The sequence below is a fragment of the Mytilus edulis genome, chromosome 7, assembly GCF_963676685.1.
Source record: "Mytilus edulis chromosome 7, xbMytEdul2.2, whole genome shotgun sequence".
NCBI classification, from domain to species: Eukaryota; Metazoa; Mollusca; class Bivalvia; order Mytilida; family Mytilidae; genus Mytilus; species Mytilus edulis.
The window spans coordinates 72,867,290-72,888,399 of NC_092350.1; the positions used below are offsets into that span (position 1 = coordinate 72,867,290).

Sequence of the window (21,110 nt, forward strand, 5' to 3'; positions counted from 1 at the left end):
AATCATAATACTATAATTGTTCTAACTTTACTTTTATTAAATGTTAATTAAAACTTATTTGCTTCAATTATCATATATGTTCCAGACTACAAGCATTACAAGTAGTATAATACAAGTTATTTCACACAGTTACTGTTTCCTACATCATAACTTACAAAAAAAATACAGAATATTAGACAGTATGCTTACTTTATACCAATAAAAACATACATCAAAAATATCTTACATGTCTATAACACGTCACAATAAAATACATGTACCCTAGTCATCGTATTCTACAATAGTAACACCATTTTGCAGGAATGGAAAAGATGAGGGCTGTGTTTGCTTTACTTTTTTTTGATAAAGGTCTCTCTACAACAGGCTGAAAAAATTAGCATAACCAATATACCACAAATAATGTCAGCCAGGTATATTATTATATTCAACAAAGGAAGTGATAAGAGTCATTGTTTGGCACTTGATATTGCAAGTACAATTGTAAAAGACTTTCAAAATAATGCTACAAGCATATGTGTTAATGTTTATTGATAAATGAATTAGTTGATAACATCGGCACACACCAATATGGAAAATTCAGAGGTGATGTCACTATCACGTCATAAAGCTGTTGAAATTGAAATATTTGACAACGATTTCAATTTTACACAACGTTATGGACAGTTTAGATAACAGCTAGGACTATACCCCGAAAAGTATTGTACACGCATGTACGTTTTTCTCCTTCTCCTTTAGCTGAGATGTACCGTTCATCAATGACCTATTAAAATGGCAAGGTCAATTAAATCCGCCTAACAAACATTTACTACTTGACAAATCGTTAAACAATTGATATATGAGATTAAATATCAACTGCCAAATACAGTTATTAGTTTGATGGTACCATATCTATGACAGCAGATGCGTATTCCGACTATAAATGTCTCATCAGTGATAAAAGTATTTGAAAATCCCAAACTTATCAAAAATATAAGCTTATATAACTAAAACGGACAAAAATTATATATATATTTATAGCATAAGCCAAGAAAGTAATCATACTTTTGCTTTAGGGATATATATTCCTCAATTGTGAAATGAGAAACTAATTTTGTTTTGAAAGCAATGATGAATCACGAACCATGTAAATGCTAAAGGTTTACATTATAATTGATGAACCCTTGTGATGTGATAGAATAACTCCTCGAAGCGACAGTCAATGAACCGTGAAGTTATGGTTTGATCAACCTTATTAGCTTGACGTATATACCTTATAATCTTATAATGAACTATGCTTAATAAAATGATTTTTTTTTCAAATTCAAAGGGAGGTTATTTGGTGAAAATCATTACCGGTTATACAACTATATGATATCGATTTGTAGGTTTGACTTTACTTTGGCTATACGTTTTGTACTTTCTAAGATTATGCCACTTTGTATTTCAATAAGCTTTTTCGTTTTTCAAATAGTTTGGTCTCGAACATCACTGAAGAGACATTTATTGTTAAAATGAGCATCTGGTGCATAAAAATTTGTACCGTCAATATTATTGATAAAATCCTACTGCATATGTATTAATTATAAGAACATTGTTATGTGTACATACCTTAAAAACAATTAAACATTACTCTTGTTACTGTTATCAATTTCGACAAATTTGTACAAGAAGGTAAATAATGCGTTTATTTTCTCTAATCACGTGAACAAGGTGAAATATTACAGATTAGATAATCATTAATACTATCAGCAACTTAGAAAAATATGAACCTTAGGCCCTGAGTATCATATATGTATATTGCTGAAATGTTAATATGCAATAACACACTACATGGTATTTAAAAAAAATCAATATCTTAAAAAGGTTAATTAGAATATCAACCTAAGAATATTTTATAGATTCAGATGTTAAAATTACAACGGAATCTCTATACAAAAGAAAAATACCATAAACACAAGGCTAATAATTTCTAAGGCCAGTACGCGTTTTGTCTATAAAAGAAATTATCGTTGACGTTCTAATCATAAAAGTTAAAAGATCAAATATACTACAAAGGTAAATATCATTGAGAACCCCTAATTCCGAGAGATGTTTGCCAAATAAAACAGATTAAGAGATATTGAGATAAGACGTGGCACGGTTGTTGTCTATCCCAAATTCATGTATTTGGTTTTCATGTTATATTTGTTATTCTCGTGGTGTTTTGTCTGATGCTTGGTCCGTTTCTGTGTGTGTTACGTTTCGGTGTTATGTCGTTGTTCTCTTCTTATATTTAATGCGCTTCCCTCGGTTTTAGTTTGTTACCCCGATTTTGTTTTTTGTCCATGGATTTATGAGTTTTGAACAGCGGTATACTACTGTTGCCTTTATTTAGAACATTGTGAATCTGTATTTTTTTTCAAATGTTCTACTGAAAATTTATCAATATTGTTCCAGAATAAGATATTTGAATATTTTTCTAATTTGAGGTTACATTGTTTTTTGTTAAATGGGAACATTGCATAATATTATTGTATACAGTTCTGAAATCTTATGGTCCTACATCTGGTAGACACTTTTGGGATTGCACAATGTAATGTCTTTCAGACTATTTTTGAAGTCTCGTTAGCATACATGTTTTGTCATAGATCAAATTTATTCGTTGAGTGTATGTTACCTTGTTTCTATTAATGTTTCTTTTGATTGAGTTAAACCGTTTCAATTGATATTGTATAGTGTTTCTTTCATTGTTGTGATTTTTATTTTTGTTTCAGATTTGATAAGATTAGTACATGTAATAACAGTTAAGGTGGTATAAAGGTAAAAATAAAAAAAAAATATAATTTGTTCATATTTTGCCAAAACGTAGAACGTATATGGAATATGTTCATAAATATAATAAAAATGATAGATCACCGTGCATTCGCTAAAGCTAAATTATGATACTAAACCCCGAACGGGAAGGATTGTGCCTGATATTCATATGATGAAATCATAATCTTTCAATCAGTTTAATTGAAGTCTGGAGCTGGCATGTCAGTTAATGATTTACTGAGGTGAGGTTTTGGAATTTGTGTCATATTATCGGACGCCTTGGTGTTTTTCCACACAAAACAAGGTAAAATATTTTGCCCATTACTACCATTTTTTTTTTCACATAAGACTTTATAGCTCATGAAAGTTCATTTTCCAAAATTTAAGAAGATTCTTAATTTTCTTTCTTTTGTTTTGGGACCCAAATAATACCAATGCAAACATAAGGTAAAAGTCTGAGTCAGCCTTTTCCCGGCATATATTAAATCTCAAATATCTCAAAAAGGAGGTCCATGACCTATCAATAATTTCAGCTTACTTTTATCCTTAAAGAATGTTCTACCAGCTTATAGTATCAGTTTTTAATTCTTGATTCATTAAATTTTACCTAACCTCACCTAAGTACATCTTTAACTGCTTATAGTCTGTATTATTGTTATTTATGTACTATTGTCATTTTGTTTATTTTCTTTGGTTTCATCTTCTGACATCAGACTCGGACTTCTCTTGAACTGAATTTTAATTGTGCGTTTATTTTTCTACATAGGCTAGAGGTATAGGGGGAGGGTTGAGATCTCATAAACATTTTTAAACCCGCCGCATTTTTGCGCCCGTCCCAACTCTGGCCTTTGTAAGTCTTGTATTATTTTAATTTTAGTTTCTTGTGTACAATTTGGAAATTAGTATGGCGTTCGTTATCACTGAACTAGTATATATTTGTTGAGGAGCCAGCTGAAGGACGCCTCCGGGTGCGGGAATTTCTCGCTACATTGAAGACCTGTTGGAGACCTTCTGCTGTTGTTTTTTCTATGGTCGGGTTGTGGTGTCTTTGACATATTCCTCATTTCCATTCTCAATTTTCGATTGTGACAAAATGACACATGTTGTATGGATAATACAGGAAAAAAACACCATCATTATGTGAATAGAAACTAAACTAAATGATAGAACTGAAAAATAAAACATGAAGGATAGCTTATAGACAATGCTTTGAAAAGAGAACATTGGGTTACCATTCATTTGTTCCCGTTAAATTACAAAATGTCATGTATATAACATCAGAAAAATCATTATTTTAGAGATACCTCCCCTTAAAATGTCATTAAATAAAGAGAAAAATCAAGCACAAATAATCTGTTGTTATTTATGTATTACTGTCATTTTGTTTATTTTCTTTGGTTACATCTTCTGACATCAGACTCGGACTTCTCTTGAATTGAATTTTAAATGTTCGTATTGTTATGCATTTACTTTTCTTCATTGACTAGAGGTATAGGGGGAGGGTTGAGATCTCATAAACATGTTTAACCCCGGCCGCATGTTTGCGCCTCTGGCCTTTGTTAGTCTTGTATTTTTTTAATTTTAGTTTCTTGTGTACAATTTGGAAATTAGTATGGCGTTCATTATCACTGAACAATTATATAGTTTTTTAGGGGCCAGCTGAAGGACGCCTCCGGTGCGGGAATTTCTCGCTACATTGAAGACCTGTTGGTGACCTTCTGCTGTTGTTTTTTATATGGTCGGGTTGTTGTCTCTTTGAGACATTCCCCATTTCCATTCTCAATTTTATGTATGTAAGCATATAATAATTTATAAGTATAATCTTATAATTATTCTTTTGAATAAAGACTAGTTATTCACACTTGTTATCTGCATTCTTTGTTTGATTTGGCTAATTTTATTGAAAATCTGGACCGTAGGTTCTCTGTTGTCAACATTCCAAGATGACGAAAGACACCCATACCACCTTAAACCAGCTGCATTTGTTTTCATCTGTCCTAAATCAGAAACCCGATGATTTGTGGTTGTCGTTTATTGATGTGGCTCGTAAGTGTTTTTCGATTCTCGTTTTTTTTTATATAAATTAGGCCGTTGTTTTTCCTGTTTAAATGGTTTTACACTTGTCATTTTTATGACCCTTTATATCTTCTTGCTTGGTGTGAGCGAAGACACCGTGTTGAAGGCCGTACTTTGACCTATAATGGTTAACTTTTATAAACTGTGACTTTGAATTGTTTTCAATGTCACTCATACCACATCTTCTTATATTTGTCTACACTTCATCAAACCGCTAATTTAAATTGAATTGTCGGGACAATAAACAATAAAGTTTAACGAATAGATTGCGTGAAAATACTTAGTTTGAAAAACTTTAAAACTGTTAACACAGAGATATGTCTGACCTTTTTGTTATTTTGATATTGCAACTGCATACCAAATACCATTGAACTATCATAAGTTGTTTGTTTTGAACACAAACAATAACTTGTAAACAAGGGGAAAGTTTCAAAGTCAATGATGAAAATGCCGATACATTTGCATACTAAATATCACTTTCAATAAACGGTTCATCTTCAACTGATCTAATCACAAACTATTACATATTGTATAGTCAATAGTCCATAACCGACGGGAAAATGAGATGTGATAAAACTTATACAACTGCATACCAAACAATATTAGCATACAACTTATAGTTATTGTTAAACTGACATAATCACAAACAAATACATGTAAATAAATCTAAAAGTCAAACGACCATGAATGGGGTGTAGGAGCCAAATAATCTCCATGGCAATGAGATGTGGCAATCCAACACAACTGCATACTAAATACCATTGGCAAACCACTAGTTGTTCTCCATTTAAATGACATACTCCCAAACTTATACATTGTTGACGCCCATAACGGAAACAGCATACATCTATCTCGCTTTTTGACTCCGTCATTCGGATATTTTTGTTTGTTTCATTCAACACCTTTTCAAATTATTTAAAGTTTACAACTCACCCCTAAATTTGAATCTTTGAATCGTGCTCGTGCTGTCAATTATCTTGTTCCATGATCAATGTTACAAAAACAATAGAGATTGAAGTATGTCAGACAAATTCTCTAAAGAATAGTGTTGGGAAAAATTTCTATAGATATATATGACATTATCATACACTAAAAAATAATAAACTTGATAAAAAATATATTGCTTTAATTTGCATTAAAACAAGTATTTGTTCATCAAATATTTTCTTGAAAGGGAGTTACTCGTGGTTTACAATGTACAAATATGCATGGCCATCTTTTTCGTTTGCTACAAGTAAAATCTTTAATTTGCTGCTGTAACATATCGGCCATGGAGATTTTATTAAGTCGTTTTCTGACAGGAGCATTTTATGCTTTGTGCCATCAGAGGATATAGCAATAACGTTGTTTGATCCGACCCCGGCGACGATAGCATTTCCATGTTCATCTACTGCAATACCTCTTGGTTCTTTAAGAATCGTTTTGTCTGTAAAGGTCCATAATATGTCACCGTTTCTATTATGACATACGATGGTTTCCGATTCTCTCTTTCTAGAATAAAGTTTGTTGCCTAATGCAGCGATATAAAACGATACCACATCGCTACCAGTGTCAGTTATCTTATTATCCTCTAGCCTGATTTCCTGTAGCTGTCCATTTTTAGAACAAACTATTAAATAACCGTCAGAGTAAGTAATTCCACAGCAAGGATAACTTGTATGGATAGTTTTGAATGATTTTTCCGATTTTAAATTCACAAGTTTAATGTTCTGTGTAAGTATTGAGACTACAGCGACCACATCATTGTCGATACATGCAACATCATAAATTTTTGGCATGATGTCAGCAATTTTTTTTTCAATTTTTCCATCAGGTGAAAACAATATCAAATACGACGGATCATAATTTGCCACGACAAATTTACCACAAGGTAAGATACAGCAACTGGACACATTTGATGCTGTTGTGTTTATTGTTGTTTTTAATTTCAGTGTTATATTCTCAAAAGAACATCCACATGATCCAGGTCCGAAATTTCCTTTCATCAACTGAGCCTGACCCTCTTTCCTTCTATGTAATGTAAGTTCACATGCTTGACTATCAACGAACGTTTTTCCAAATGTATTTATTTCGTCATAGATATTTTGTAATACGTTGTTTAACTGATATGAAACTACGGTTTGAGCCAAAAGTTCACCATTACTCCATGATGATAATGTGTTTTCTGTTTCATTCAGTTTGTTTTCTAATACTTTTATTCCTAAAAACGTTTGCAGATCGGTTGCATGCTTCTTTATGGTTACTATATCTTCTATGCATTCATCAATTTCTCTTTGGTTTTCCTGTACAGACGCAAGGAAACTTTGGATTTGTTGGGTTGAATTTTCTACTGCTGATGTTAGTTCAGTGATAAACTGGTCTTGTATTTTGTCAAGGTGGTGATTTATCTGCTGTCGAATTGCTAAAATCTCGGATTCTATTTTCTTTTTCGTATCTGATAATGAAGATAAATTCTTTTGTCTGTCTTCTAAAATAAGAGTAATGTTCCCCTTCATTTCTTGGAGCGAGGACTCAATTTCTGTAAAAGCTACTGATGTTTTAGAATTTTGAATCACATCTTCAACAGGGATCATTTCTTTACATTTCCTGTGCTTTTCAGAAATGACACATTTTCTACAAACGCATTTGTTATGCTCTTTGCAAAATAATGAATACTTCTCATCATGCTCATCGCAATGCAGTTTTAGGTTTACCAGAAAGGATGGCAACTTTTTATACTCAGCAATAGGAACAACGCTGTGGTTTCGTGATAACTTAGATAAGCTGTAATGTTCTGAACATTCTAGGCACAATCCCTCATCGCAATCAGAGCACCAAATAACAGAAAGCTTCGAAATATGTCTTAAATTACAAATATCACACTGATCAAAACAGTGGGCCATGACCTGTAAAAACAATCTTCACATTATGATAAAGAATCACACATGTTTAAATTTAGAGTGTATATAAAACACTAATTTGCATCTTTACAATAATTAATAATAATAATTCTTAATTTGCAAAACATACAAAAACCAATTTTGGTTATGGCAAATACATTGACAAAACAAACATGATCAAACATAATGAAAACTCGACAATATTATAAGAGATATGATAAAAACAGTTACTGTTCTCCTTTCCTCAGTTCTAATGACTCTTTAATAAAAGAAACAACTGATTTTACATCATTTGGTGTTGATGGATTTAGCATAATCACGAGTTTATCAGTAAAATTAAGTTATTAAAATTTACATATTTTCTTTTTTTTAAATATTTGTTTTATATTTAGCTTTTTGTTGTTTAATGATCTTTTTGAAAGTTTTTAGAAGGTTAAAACATCTAGTTTTTTTATGTTTTATCAAATGAATTTGCTTTAATATTTCTGCCAATGGTATTTATTTGGTGTTTTAAATCTGTTATTGCAATATTGGACCACGGTTGTTTATTTTTTGGTTTACATTTCTTAAAGTTTTTTCTTTTAATTACATATGAATTTTCAGCTAAATTACATAAAATAGTTGTTAGTTTATTTGTTTCATCATCAACACCTCTTTGATCAATACTGAAGTTTTGCATTTTATAATTTAAAATATCGTTCAAAACAGTCTCATCTGATAAATGGTCAAGCAATTTTAATTTTGATTTTTGCGAGTCCCATTTAAACGATTTATAGCTAGATCAATTTGAATTTTCACAGACATCAAAATTATACTGTCTTTGCATACATTTCAAGAAAATCTCAATTTTAACATGATCTGATAGATAAATAAACTCATGTGTTCTAAAATATTCAACTGAGGAAAGGAGACTCTCACTTACAATAGCATAATCTACAACACTTGAACCATTGTTTGTCATACAAGTAAAATTTCCCATTATATCACCAATATATCTATCATTTAATATACGTAGGCTTGACGATGTAGATAAATCTAGTAAATTTATACCTTGCCCGTTGACAACTTTGTCACAGCTATATCTATTAAAACAGTTATCTATTTTATATTCATGTGGTAATAGATTAGTTTGTGCAAAATTATTCATGTCTAGGCTGTCATCTTTAAAGTCATATGAAACGAGTGAGTGGTGAAAAATAATGTTTGTCCAATTCTTGAACCAATGCATGTATACATCATAAACTTAGTCCTCTGTGCACGATTTTATCATTATTTTCGCAAATATATCATATAGTCGTCGATTTTTTTCTCTCTGTTTGTCATGATTTAAAAAATATGGCTGTTCATTAAATGCCGTGTTTTGAGGCCGAGTTTTACCGATTTTCACCTTATAGTAAACAAATCACAAAATGCATGGGTATTGAACACGTTTTTAACATGTATAATCAGATATTTGTTTATTTCAATGACAGATCCATGCGTATTTTGGTCACCGGATTTTTACGAGGAGGGTTACGCTCGGGTCACTATGCATACGGAAAATGTGTCGGCGAATTACTTCCTGGAAGCAAGCAATTAAAAATAAGTAAACTTCTTCTAAATGTGGACAAATTAAAGAATTTTCCTCAGAAAAAAGTATAGGTACATAAGTTGTATAATGAAAACTATCCATTTAGTTTTAAAAAAACATATGCATATTTTTTTTTTTTATTTGAGGTTTCTTATGACTTTAATATAGTCTAATGTATCTCCAGTTCTAGAATTAAAGTCTCATAAAAGTATAATTTTGCCTTTTTTAGAAAAAATGTTTATTTCTTTTTCTAGTTGTAAAAAGTCCTCATCATAATGAGAATAATAATATAAAATATAAGTACTGCGACATTTTATTTTCCCTCATTATATTTCCATGTTTTGTAGTCAAATAAATCATGTCATCTATAACGAAATATATACAATAATAATATAGTGTATGCCCTTAACCTCGTATATAATTTGACTCATATACGGTTATGAACCTAATATGAAAATTAGAGGATTTGGTATAATTGCCAATAAGACAACTCCCAACCGCTCCTAACCAAACATCAAAAGACATACAAGTTGGCAACAATATGTAACTGTAAATCACCACATAGCATAGTCAGCAACGGCATTGACGATTCTCGTGTAGTTTGGACTTCAAACTTACAGAAACAGAGAAACTTATCTTACTTACAGAAAATAGAGTATACATATTTATAAAGTATGTAAATGATGTCACTCCCACATGAACCCTGTTAGATGGCCAAGAACGCTTCCCAAGAATTCATTATGAAATATAAAAAAAAAATGTTGGACTTTACTTATGGTCACTGAAGAAATAACAAGATCACGAATAATCATTGAACATATACACCTTTTAATTATTATTTTTTAGATATAGTTTACCTATAATCCTTTCTAGTATGATAAAACCGAATAATTTTGATATTTCAAAATAGTTAAAACTCGAATTATTCTTGACATAGTTATTTCAACTTGGACAATTGTATTCGTTGTTTGAAACTAATCATTTATATGTTGAATTAAATGATGATGGCAGAAATATGTAATGTCAGAAGGTTAAATTTATACGATTGATGTGTTATCTTTATATAGCAAAAAGAGATCTTGACAAATAATATAGATCCATGTCTATTGTTGACGACAGCGTTTTGACTACAGATCATCAATTTGGTTTTGTTAGGGAATATGATGATTAGTTTTTTGTTATTGATATGGTTATATTTATAAATTTACTGTTCACAAAATTTTGAATTTTTGAAATACTAAGGCTTTTTACCTCAGGCATAGATTACCTCAGCTGTTTTTGGCAAAACTTTTAGGAATTTTGGTCCTTAATGCTCTTCAACGTCGTATTTTATTTGGCCTTTTTAACTTTTTTGGATTCGGGCGTCACTGATGAGTCTTTTGTAGACTAAACGCGCGTCTGGCGTATATACAAAATTTAGTCCGGGTATCTATGATGAGTTTATTTACTACCACTAAGTCGATGCCACTGCTGTTGGAGATTTATTTCCCCGAGGGTATCACCAGCCCAGTAGTCAGCACTTGTGCTGACATGAATTATCATTGATATGGTTATATTTATAAATCTACTGTTCACAAAATTTTGAATTTTTGAAATACTAAGGTTTTTCTACCTCAGGCATAGATAACCCCAGCTGTATTTTGCAAAACTTTTATGAATTTTGGTCCTCAATGCTTTTCAACTTCGTACTTTATTTGGCCTTTTTAACATTTTTGGATTCGAGCGTCACTGATGAGTCTTTTGTAGACGAAACGCGCGTCTGGTGTATATACAAAATTTAGTCCTGGTATCTATGATGAGTTTATTTACATAGTTTGAATATTATTTTAGGAAAAAATTAACCTTAACTTGTCTATTTTCATGAATTTGTTCAGTGCATTTTATGGGTGCACGCCCCACTGTGTCATCTATGTGCTAAATCAAGCAAAACAATGAGTAAGTTAGAATATTCTGTTGTTTAACATATAGAATGATTAACTTTGGTAGCAATAAGTCTAGTACATACCTCGATTTCAATAAAACATTAGAAGAGTAACTAAGTTCATCGAATTTAATAAATTCAATCTCCTGTAAAAGGAAGTAAATAATACGTCATTTTTCGTTAATCACATGATATAGCAACAGGTAAGATAACTTAAAAATGAAATAAATAACATATCTTAAAGACAAACAGTTTAACTGATATATCAATGACCACTGGTGTTAAACTGACCACCGTAACTGCAGTTAGGGTGATCCCAACATGGCGGAGCCCAAAAAAGGTAAAAATCGTCATTTTGTAATTTCTCCGTGTACACGCATTGTTTTAAAGAATTACTCAGCCGCTAGGGTTGATATGTCCGGTACTGTTGTATGTATGTGTTCTTAATATCATATTTGACCTTTTTACCGAAATAATAGCCATTGAAAATTTACGGATGATCATCGTTACTCCAAAGAACGATAGTCGTAACTTGTGTACAAATAACTTGAAAGATAATCGTAACTGTATAAGATATGTCTATGATCATAGTAACTGATTTTGTCAGAAACCTCTGCTAACGAAATATTTAATTAAAAAATGATGAGTAAAGATAATAACAAACGCATAAATAACATTCGTGATCGAAATATTTTTTCAACGTCAGGTAAGTTTTCAATTTAACATGATCATTTATACAAATATTGGTATACTATTCGGGACAACCACATGGCAATGGTATTTTAAAGAATATAATGCATACTAAAGTTAAAACTTTACTAAATTATAGTTTGAAATTCCATTATATTGTAACAGGAGACGGTGCGACCTTAGTATATTTGCTTTGAATCAAATATCCTATTTTTTTTATCTGTTTGTTTTATCTGGTAAAGTCCGTAATGTTAAGTCAGCATCTAAAGCTACACGTATTTTCTACATTGTACCTTTTTATCGTGTGTAAAAATATACAATATACTCGAACAATACGTATACAGATCATGGACTTTGATGTTCAATATCTATATAAGATAACTGTAAATTGAATAGCTGCAATCGGACAATTATATTTAATCAAGCGCAATTGATCTTAATTAATTTCCGAAACACAAATCTACTTGATATTTCCGACTTTAAAATGAAAACCACATAAAGGTTCGAACCACTGGGCCATGAGTCTCCATGGCTGAAGAGATCGAGACTATGATAAGTAAAATTTTACAATGTAAAAAGGTCCCTCAAGATATCAATACATGTAAATTGCAATAACAATATGAAGTATCAAAGTCAACAATGTACACATAAAACAGCATGCTGTGGAATAGACTCTATATTTAGAAGGGGACTTTAGATAAAACAGGACAAAATAAAGTAACGAAGAATCACCCTGAGAAATAAAGCGTATCGGATTTACTCAAAACAAGTTGCAGTGTCTTATTCAGACAGCGGGGTATAATAAACCCGTAAGCCCTTATCAATATAAATAAAGCACGGCTGTTTTAATCAAACCAAAATATTGATTAACTCTTATACAGACCTTGGCATTAAAAGATGAAGCGGCCGAAATAATAAAATATCTACTTCATTTACTAATTACAGGTAAAGAAATAACAACTTTAATCAACCGCGCATTTCGATACAAACTTGTTTATAATGCGGGGTTCACACATTGCCGATTATTGCTCCCGTTTGAGATCACACAGCGATAAGACACGAAAAGTGAAAAAGTCGGATTACTATCCTCAATTATTTGGAATGTCCTATCATTGTCTGAACGCAGTCGTTTAAGTTTGTTACAGATTCCTACGGGTCGGAAATGGTCCGGATAGTTCGGCGAAGCACCCCGACAGTTAGGTGCGTTCCGTAACATTCGGGGAAACTCAGCCAATGTTGTCTAGTCGGATTACAAGCGTGACTATGTCGTGATAGATTCTGATGTATCAGATCAAAATCCTAACAATGTTCGGTGTTTTCTGCACGGGGTCCGGTGGAACGGGAATGATCTGGAGAAATTGTTCAGTGCTGTTTTTCTGCCGATTGAGTCCAGATTGCATCCAGATCTAGTCGATTGCGAACCGTCTTTGCCGAAACCGTTCCGGAACAACCCCATTATTAATATGAAATTCGTCAATGATACCCACGTCAGATTGCCGACAAATACAGAATACAATACGACTGAGACCCGATAAAGCCGTTTGCAATACGATGGAGCGAACCGTAATAGGATTATGTTCCGATAGTACATCATCCCGAGTATGTCGACAGTTTTCGAACAGATAACTTTCGTCAGCGTCGGTTCACTGTCTGGACACTGTCTGATCTCTGTCTGATTACACTCGGTAGAATCGGGACGCCTTCGTGACAGACTCGGTCGAATTTTACCATGCAAAAGATATAAATCGGATTAGAAGCGGATTGAGAACGGGATCATCGGGACAAATTCGCATGGAAACGGTTGAATATCGACGCTTCCTGAACAATATCTGATTGTTGCCGTGATAAAATATATTTTTTACAAATTTTAATTAAAGTTTGAATTTTCATCAACGATTCACAGGATCTTGATCAGACTTTTGACACATTTTAATCGGGAATGGTTCTGTCAAGGACGGCAGTAAAAATCGTGAATGAGTGACCCCAGCTTTAAGGTGCACTCGAAAATACTTTAATCTAAACATCTATTGATAGAAAAGCTTTAATCATTTATATTATGTAAAACACCGAGAGTCCTTACTGATAAACCAAAACAAATTAACTGCACTTGTTAGTTTACCCTGGATACGAACATGTAAGCAAATAAAAACGATGGAAATTAATTGGAAATAGAAATAAGACATCCTACAAATAATTTTAACACTTTATTTAACACTCTTAGTAACTTCATTTTTGTTGCTCAGTGTTGTCTAGTTTTACCTGTGCTTAATGTGTTAAGACTATTTTTCAAGATTTTAAAAAAAAATCTTGTTGACACTGGAATCAAAATTTGGTTGACTTCAATGTGTGTTTGTGATATGACAACGAAAAACCAATCACATATTTTGACGTGTTATACTCCTTTGAATTTGTACGGAAAAAAATGCAGACATTTCATATGAAGCACAAATAATAAAATACTAAAGCTCTGAAGAAATGGTGGCAATTTTTGTTTAAATGGAATGTTACGTATTTTCTATTTAAAAGAATAGAACATAAAAAAAGCTTTTATTTAATTAAAATTCATTAAAACAAATCAAGGCATGGGTTAAGTTTATCAATAGTTAACGCTGTACAGAAATGCTCGACCATCTTTGTCGTTAGAAACAAGCAAATATTTTAATTTGTTGTTGAAGGAAACTGCCCAAGGAGAACCACATAAGTCTGTTTTCGACAGGAGAATTTTGTGCATTGTGCCATCAGAGGATATTGCAATAACGTTGTTTGATTCGACCCCGGCGACTATAACATTTCCAAGGATATCTACTGTGATGCCTCTCGGTTTTTGTAGAATCTCTTCGTCTGTAAATGTCCACAATACTTCCCCGTTTCTGTTATGACACACAATCGTATTAGTATCTTTCTTTACAGAATAAAGAGTGTTGTTTAGTTCGGTAATACTTCTTGACACCACCGTACTGCTAATATTATTTGTCTTGTTATCCTCTAACCGAAACTCTTTCATTTGTCCGTTCTCGAGGCAGACTATAAAGGTGCCTTCAGTGTAAGTTAAGCAGATAGCAGGGTCAGACGTACTGATAGTCTTGATTGTTTTCCCAGATTTCAGGCTAATTAGTTCAATATTTTTCTGTGTATATGATATTACGGCAACAGTGTCATTGTCAACACATGTAACATCAATGATTGTTTGCATGATGCTGATAATTTTATTCTCTGTTTTTCCATCAGTTGCGATCAATATCAAATACGAAGGGTCATAATTTGACACTACCAAGTTTCCATTTGGCAAAATACAACAGCCTGACACATTGAAGGCATTAGTGCTCATTTTTGCTTTCAATTTCAGTGTCATATGCTCTAAAGAACTTTTAGATTTTGCATTCACTTTTATCATTTGAGCCTGACCAAGCATTCGTCTTTTTAATGCTAATTTACTAGGCATGGCATGCACGACAACTTTTCCAAACTTAGTTCTTTCGTTGATTATATCATGTAATAAAGTGTCCAAGTGGAAAGAACCTACGGTTTGAGACAAATGGTTACCGTCAATCCAAGACTGCAAGTCGTTACTTGTTTTATTTAGTTTGGTTTCTAAATTCGTCATCCCTAAAAATGTTTGCTTATCTGTTGCATTTTTCTTGATGCTTTCTACATCTTCTATCCATTCCTCGATATCCCTTTGCTTTTTAGTCAAGGCCAGAATGAAGCTCTGTATATGTTTAGTTGAATTTTCCACAGCTTTGGTCAGTTCAGCAACAAAATGGTCTTGTAGTTTATCTAGATGGTGGTTTAACTGCTGTCGAGTGACAGAAATATCGGATTCGATTCTCTCTATTGAAGATGATATTTTGAGTACATATTCATTCGTCTGTCTTCCAGAATAAGAGCAACGTTACCTTTCATTTCCTGAAGTGAGGACATGATTTCTGTAAAAGCTACAGATGTTTTAACATTTTTAACGACATCTTCAAGGGGGATATTTCTTTGCATTTTCTGTGCTTTTCTGAAACAACACATTTTCTACAAACACATTTGTTATGCTCTTTGCAAAACAATAAATATTTCTCACCGTGCTCATGGCAGTGCAGTTTTATGTTTTCAATAAAAGCTGGCAACGTTTCATATTTACCAATAGGAAAAACAGTGTGGTTTCGTGAGGCCTTAGATAAGCTATGGTGTTCTCTGCATTCTTGGCACAATCCTTCGTTACAATCAGTGCACCAAACAACAGACAACTTTTGAATAATTCGCAAATCACAAATACAACAATTTTCAAACGAGGTAGCCATGGCCTGAAAACAAATAAACACTTTAAAAAAAATATATAAACAAGCACATATGGTTTTATTTAGATTTATTTTTATAAAAAAAAAATATCGATTTATGATGGGTAGTGCAGTTCCCTATACTTTTGCATCTTTTTTTCGTTATGCAGATGAGTGCAAATTTTGACACCGCAATGGAATTTGGACATTTATATTTTACTTAAAGGGATAATTCGCGATTTTTCACTTATCATCTTATTATGTTCATAATACCATAAAAAACATATTCACCAAGTTTTATTTTGATATGAAATCTAATAAAGAAGAAAATTGGGAATTATTAATTTTATTTCTTGAAGCTTCCTGACTTATGTGACGTAGTTTTAGTCTTTGATGCATGCCGGGAGTGAAAATATCTCATTTAAGTCTTGTTCGTTAACAATCTAATTACGCGATTTAAAGCGCATCGACGACTTTTGGTGTAGCTATTAACCAACGAAAAATAAGTGATAGCCATGCAACTTTTAAAATTAGATCGTGTGGATATTTTAAAACGAATTTTAATAATAAAATTAATTCATACATAGAACATTTTTATGATTTGTTTTGTACAAATACTTTAAACAAACATATGAAATTGACATGATCAATAGTGTATTAAAAATACATGTTTGTATTCTGACGTTTTTGCTTCATTACAGCAAACATTTTCACTTGCTTGTACGGTGGAAATAAAATGTGTATTGTTTTGTGACACCTAAAGAATGTTGAATGCGTAGGTTAACTCAAGGTAATTAAAAGATTAGCATTATGTAATTCTAATCCTTTGATCCTCATTCAGTGAAATCTAGGCGTCACGGTTCACTGGCATTCAGGTGTGAACAACATAATTGTAAACGGGACTCCGACAAAATTTCAGACACATGAATGTAAAAAAAAAAAATAATTAATTAACGGGAATAATAAGATCGCACAATAACTGGATAGCTGTTGTATATTTTTATATTTCGCATAAGATCACTTTTTAATGAATTATGACTTTTGATTACTTTAGTAACGATAAAACACTGAATTATTTTAATTGAAGAATTTATAAATAAAAATAGCCTTCTAAACACGAGTTTATGAACTAAAAATTGTACTATTTCAAATAAGGATCGGCAGCCTTAAATATTTCAAACAGATCATTAACAATTGCAATTATATATTTTAGTCCATCCAAAGTGATCTTTAATTACCTATTTAGAAATTAATGTGCTCATCAAAATATTTTAAATCTGACAACACATGAAGACTTCAGATATTTAAAAAGAAAAATGTTTAAAAAAATTGACAGGAAATTAAAGGATCTAATTGGAATGGAATCGACAAATTACGAACAGATATGCTTTTCAAGTGTGAAAAACATCAACAAAATTTATACATAATCGGGAATATGTCCTTCTTAAAATACTCTTCGTCTCACACCGTAACTATATATAATACTTTAGCTATTTGACGAACGATGTATAAAAAAAGACAACGAATTTAATGTCATCCTTCCCAATTTTAATGTAATTATAAGTCTGTTTCAACTGGCAAGAATACCACTAAAGCGGACAAGCAGTTTCTTTAAATTGCTGTCATTGAATATCTAGAGAGAAAATAAATCCCGAAATTGATTTGAAACTTTGATACTCTATAGTTTTCCCTCGGTATAAGTGTACTTCCAGTGGCGTATATATTACATGCATTTTGGAACAATTGTGACGAAGACGAATTTCTTCCTTTTTTCGAGAACAATCTAATTGAATTATAAATGTCCATAACTTCGATGAGCCAAATAAAGTTATATATCGACCTGTGTTTAAATCTCTTCTTCTTCTCCTTCTTCGTTTGGTATACAATAATCTATCGACATTTGATGATTACTTACTGTTGGCATACGTGGACTTTTCATTTTACAAAACTTTTACCCCAATTTACGCAAAATATATTATTCTTTCTTATGTTCTATGTATAAATGTATATATTTTAATTTGCGCTATAGTTCCGTAACTTATAATCCAGGTGTATATACGAATGGTCGACAAGTGCGTACCTTTTTTTAAATCAATATATTTCTGGTATGTTCCAATCTGTCCTTCACCATTGACAACGAGTATATATTACATTTTACCAAATTTACTCTTGGATTTTTTTTTTTATTTCATCAGATCTGTTGTTTTTTTTTTGGTATTATTTATATTTTTATAAATAATTTTCTTTTAACCAGAAATGTTATTCATAAACAAGCGTATATGTTTAGTAATGACTATATATTATATCACTTTCGGACACGCAAGATAGAGATGTATATTATACACCTAATAGTTCAAAATGGAAAGTTATAAGTTATCGGCCGTGTACACTTATCAATACACTAAGAAGTGAAACGATGCATGAATTTGCAAACTCGACAGGAAGTCGCTTGAATACCTGGACGTGTCACCTCACACCCCCTACAATACCTTTGGGAGTAATACCTTTAGCCATGCGGGTGATCAGTGGAGCGAAGATCCTAATTTATTTGAATAAAGTTAATTTATTACATAAAAGAATTATGAACTAATTAGATTGCCGAAAACAATTCAAGTTTCACGGAAGACTTATTTATGATTTGAAATTTTGACTTTTTCACTAATTCCTATATTATCAGTCTTAAAATAACAGATCATGGTTATTAAAAAAAAAAGAAAATTTTCCGTATCAAGTTAACTAGTCGGATAAAACAACCGTACGATTGACGAGATATCGACACGCAATTACGACTACATCGGGTTACTGTAGTTCTGGTCCTTAGACATATCGCGACTGCAAATCGGACAAGGTGACAAAATGGCCGACCGGAGAGAATTGATACTCTAAATTTAAAATCGATGGTGATCTCTTATCTAGCAGAATAAAACTTTAATACCTATGAATTTGAGCATTTTTATACAGAATAAACATAATATCAATTTTTGATTTTTTTGCGAAGTTTCCCTTTAACTTCTGTACCTCAGCTATAAGCTGCGTTTATACGGAACCATTCATTGTGTTTATCTGAAAATACCGCTCGACAAGTATTTCGTTTACCAATCAAATATATATTCAACATTCAAACCATTGAAATGGTTTTTTTTTTTTTATAGTTGATGAATACAAATGTATCTTATATAATTCATTTCATAACAATTATATTAAGATAATTTAATTATTTTTCTTTGAAAAGAAACAAACGAAGATTTTACCTGGCTGCAGGAATTTCTGTGAATTTGCTTGTTCAAATATTTTGCTTCATATTAATCCATGAGAAATATTTGTTTTCAATTGGTTACTGATGTCACATAGTCGAGTGAATCAAGTAGAAAAGGCTGAGAGAAAATAAAATTTCTACTTGAGTGTTTTTGTGTTCAAAATGTCATGCTAATTAATGAACTCGAAGTCTTTCATTTTGATATTGATGGAAACGTGTTATTTTGGGCTCATTTCATAGTTTTGTAATAAAAAAGTCAAAGTAGGAAGTTTTTATACTAATGTTATGAATATAACAAAATCCTTTATTACAATATAATTATATATGAAACAATGCAAGCATGATTGTATAGGGAAATGTACAAAATTTAATGACCTGAATTTAGTATTTTGAGGCAATAACTATTCATAAAACTCGTGATGGGATTTTCATAAAATCTAGACCCAAACAGGAAACCGGAAATTTTGCTTATGTAACTGTAATTAAAATATATTAAACATGACAAGGTAACTAATCATATTTCATGACAATAAATTATTATTTTGAGTAGAAAACTTAAGATATTGATTATTAATATCAAACGCATCACGAATTATGCGTGTCAATATTTTCAAAAGTATATACTAAATAAGTTGATATATTTCAAATCTCTCAGTGTATGTATATAACATATTGAGATGTGTTTTGATTATGAACTATTCATCAGCTTTCAAAACGTGGATGTAAGCAACAATAGATCGTATGTGAGTCTTAAACTATAAAAAAGAAAGCCCTATAAAAGGTCATGCCATTACAAAACGTGAAACAATTCTAATCAGAAAAACATACGACCTTATATGACAAAAGAATACACGAAAAACAAGTATGACAGACAGTCTTTAACGATAGTTACAAAATTACAGGTCCGTTACTTGGGACATACACATATAGAAAGTGTCGGGGCTAAACATGTTTGTTTGTGCACAACCCACCACTAACCAGGGACACTGATGTTATATCACAACATATAGTGAAACTGCGACAGTTATATTCCTTTGGAAACATCTTCTCGTGTATATAATATATCACAATTCGTTCGTTATGCTTGTGTCTTTAGTGATGTCTTGATTTTAAATGAATGTTATCAATGTTAGAGATTTCGTTACGTCAAATTACTTTGAACTTTTACTAAATTCTACCATATCAAGACTTAGGTTGGAAGTTTGGATGTGGAAAAATTTCGAACGAGATAGGACATCCACATTTTGTACGGAGATGTTCGGTTACGGTACGAGTAAGCAAAATTATTCTAAGAGTTACACAAACAACATGAATTTCCAGAAAATTTCAAGTTAGTGATTTTTAAAAATACTTTGAAAGATTTAAAAAAAAAGTCCTATTCATAAACAGTTGTGGATCTTAAAAGAGAATTTGCTTTTTGATTTGTTCATATATATTAACGATATGATTAATCCCTTTGTGCCATAGCGACGGAACAGTAATTTGTACTTTCAGGATTTTTTATTAATCATTTTCTTGGTGCTTGATTTTTGGTCGGCTGATTGAAAAAATCATTATGCAAAGTACGAATAAAATAAAAAAAATAAAAATATTTGAACATACCTTAAATATGGAATGTATGTGAGTCGACTGATCTGAAGTAAATAAAATAATTTTATCCGTTAAGCATGCGCATTGCCTC

The 21,110-nt window shown here is 31.7% G+C and overlaps 2 protein-coding genes across 2 annotated transcripts; both read right to left on the reverse strand.

Annotated features, from left to right (window-relative positions):
• Positions 1 to 6,026: 6,026 nt before the first annotated feature.
• On the reverse strand, positions 6,027 to 7,421 carry LOC139483418 (uncharacterized). The gene has a single exon (XM_071267438.1). The coding sequence runs from the start codon at positions 7,419 to 7,421 to the stop codon at positions 6,027 to 6,029; it is 1,395 nt and encodes a 464-aa protein (XP_071123539.1).
• A 7,083-nt stretch (positions 7,422 to 14,504) lies between these two features.
• On the reverse strand, positions 14,505 to 18,112 carry LOC139483419 (uncharacterized). The gene is made up of 3 exons (XM_071267439.1): positions 18,089 to 18,112; positions 16,038 to 16,200; positions 14,505 to 15,739 (listed from the first exon to the last, which is right to left on the reverse strand). The coding sequence occupies exons 1-3, from the start codon at positions 18,110 to 18,112 to the stop codon at positions 14,505 to 14,507; spliced, it is 1,422 nt and encodes a 473-aa protein (XP_071123540.1).
• Between the last annotated feature and the right edge of the window lie 2,998 nt (positions 18,113 to 21,110).

Bases quoted from the DNA above. Each gene is read 5' to 3' on its own strand.
- LOC139483418 (XM_071267438.1), bottom strand. From the start codon at position 7,421: ATGATCCCTGTTGAAGATGTGATTCAAAATTCTAAAACATCAGTAGCT.
- LOC139483419 (XM_071267439.1), bottom strand. From the start codon at position 18,112: ATGAAAAGTCCACGTATGCCAACA. The intron at 16,201-18,088 runs GTAAGTAATCAT...ATTTGTTTTCAG, and splicing joins AAAGTCCACGTATGCCAACA to GCCATGGCTACCTCGTTTGA. The intron at 15,740-16,037 runs GTAAATATGAAA...CATCTTCAATAG, and splicing joins CCACACTGTTTTTCCTATTG to AGAGAATCGAATCCGATATT.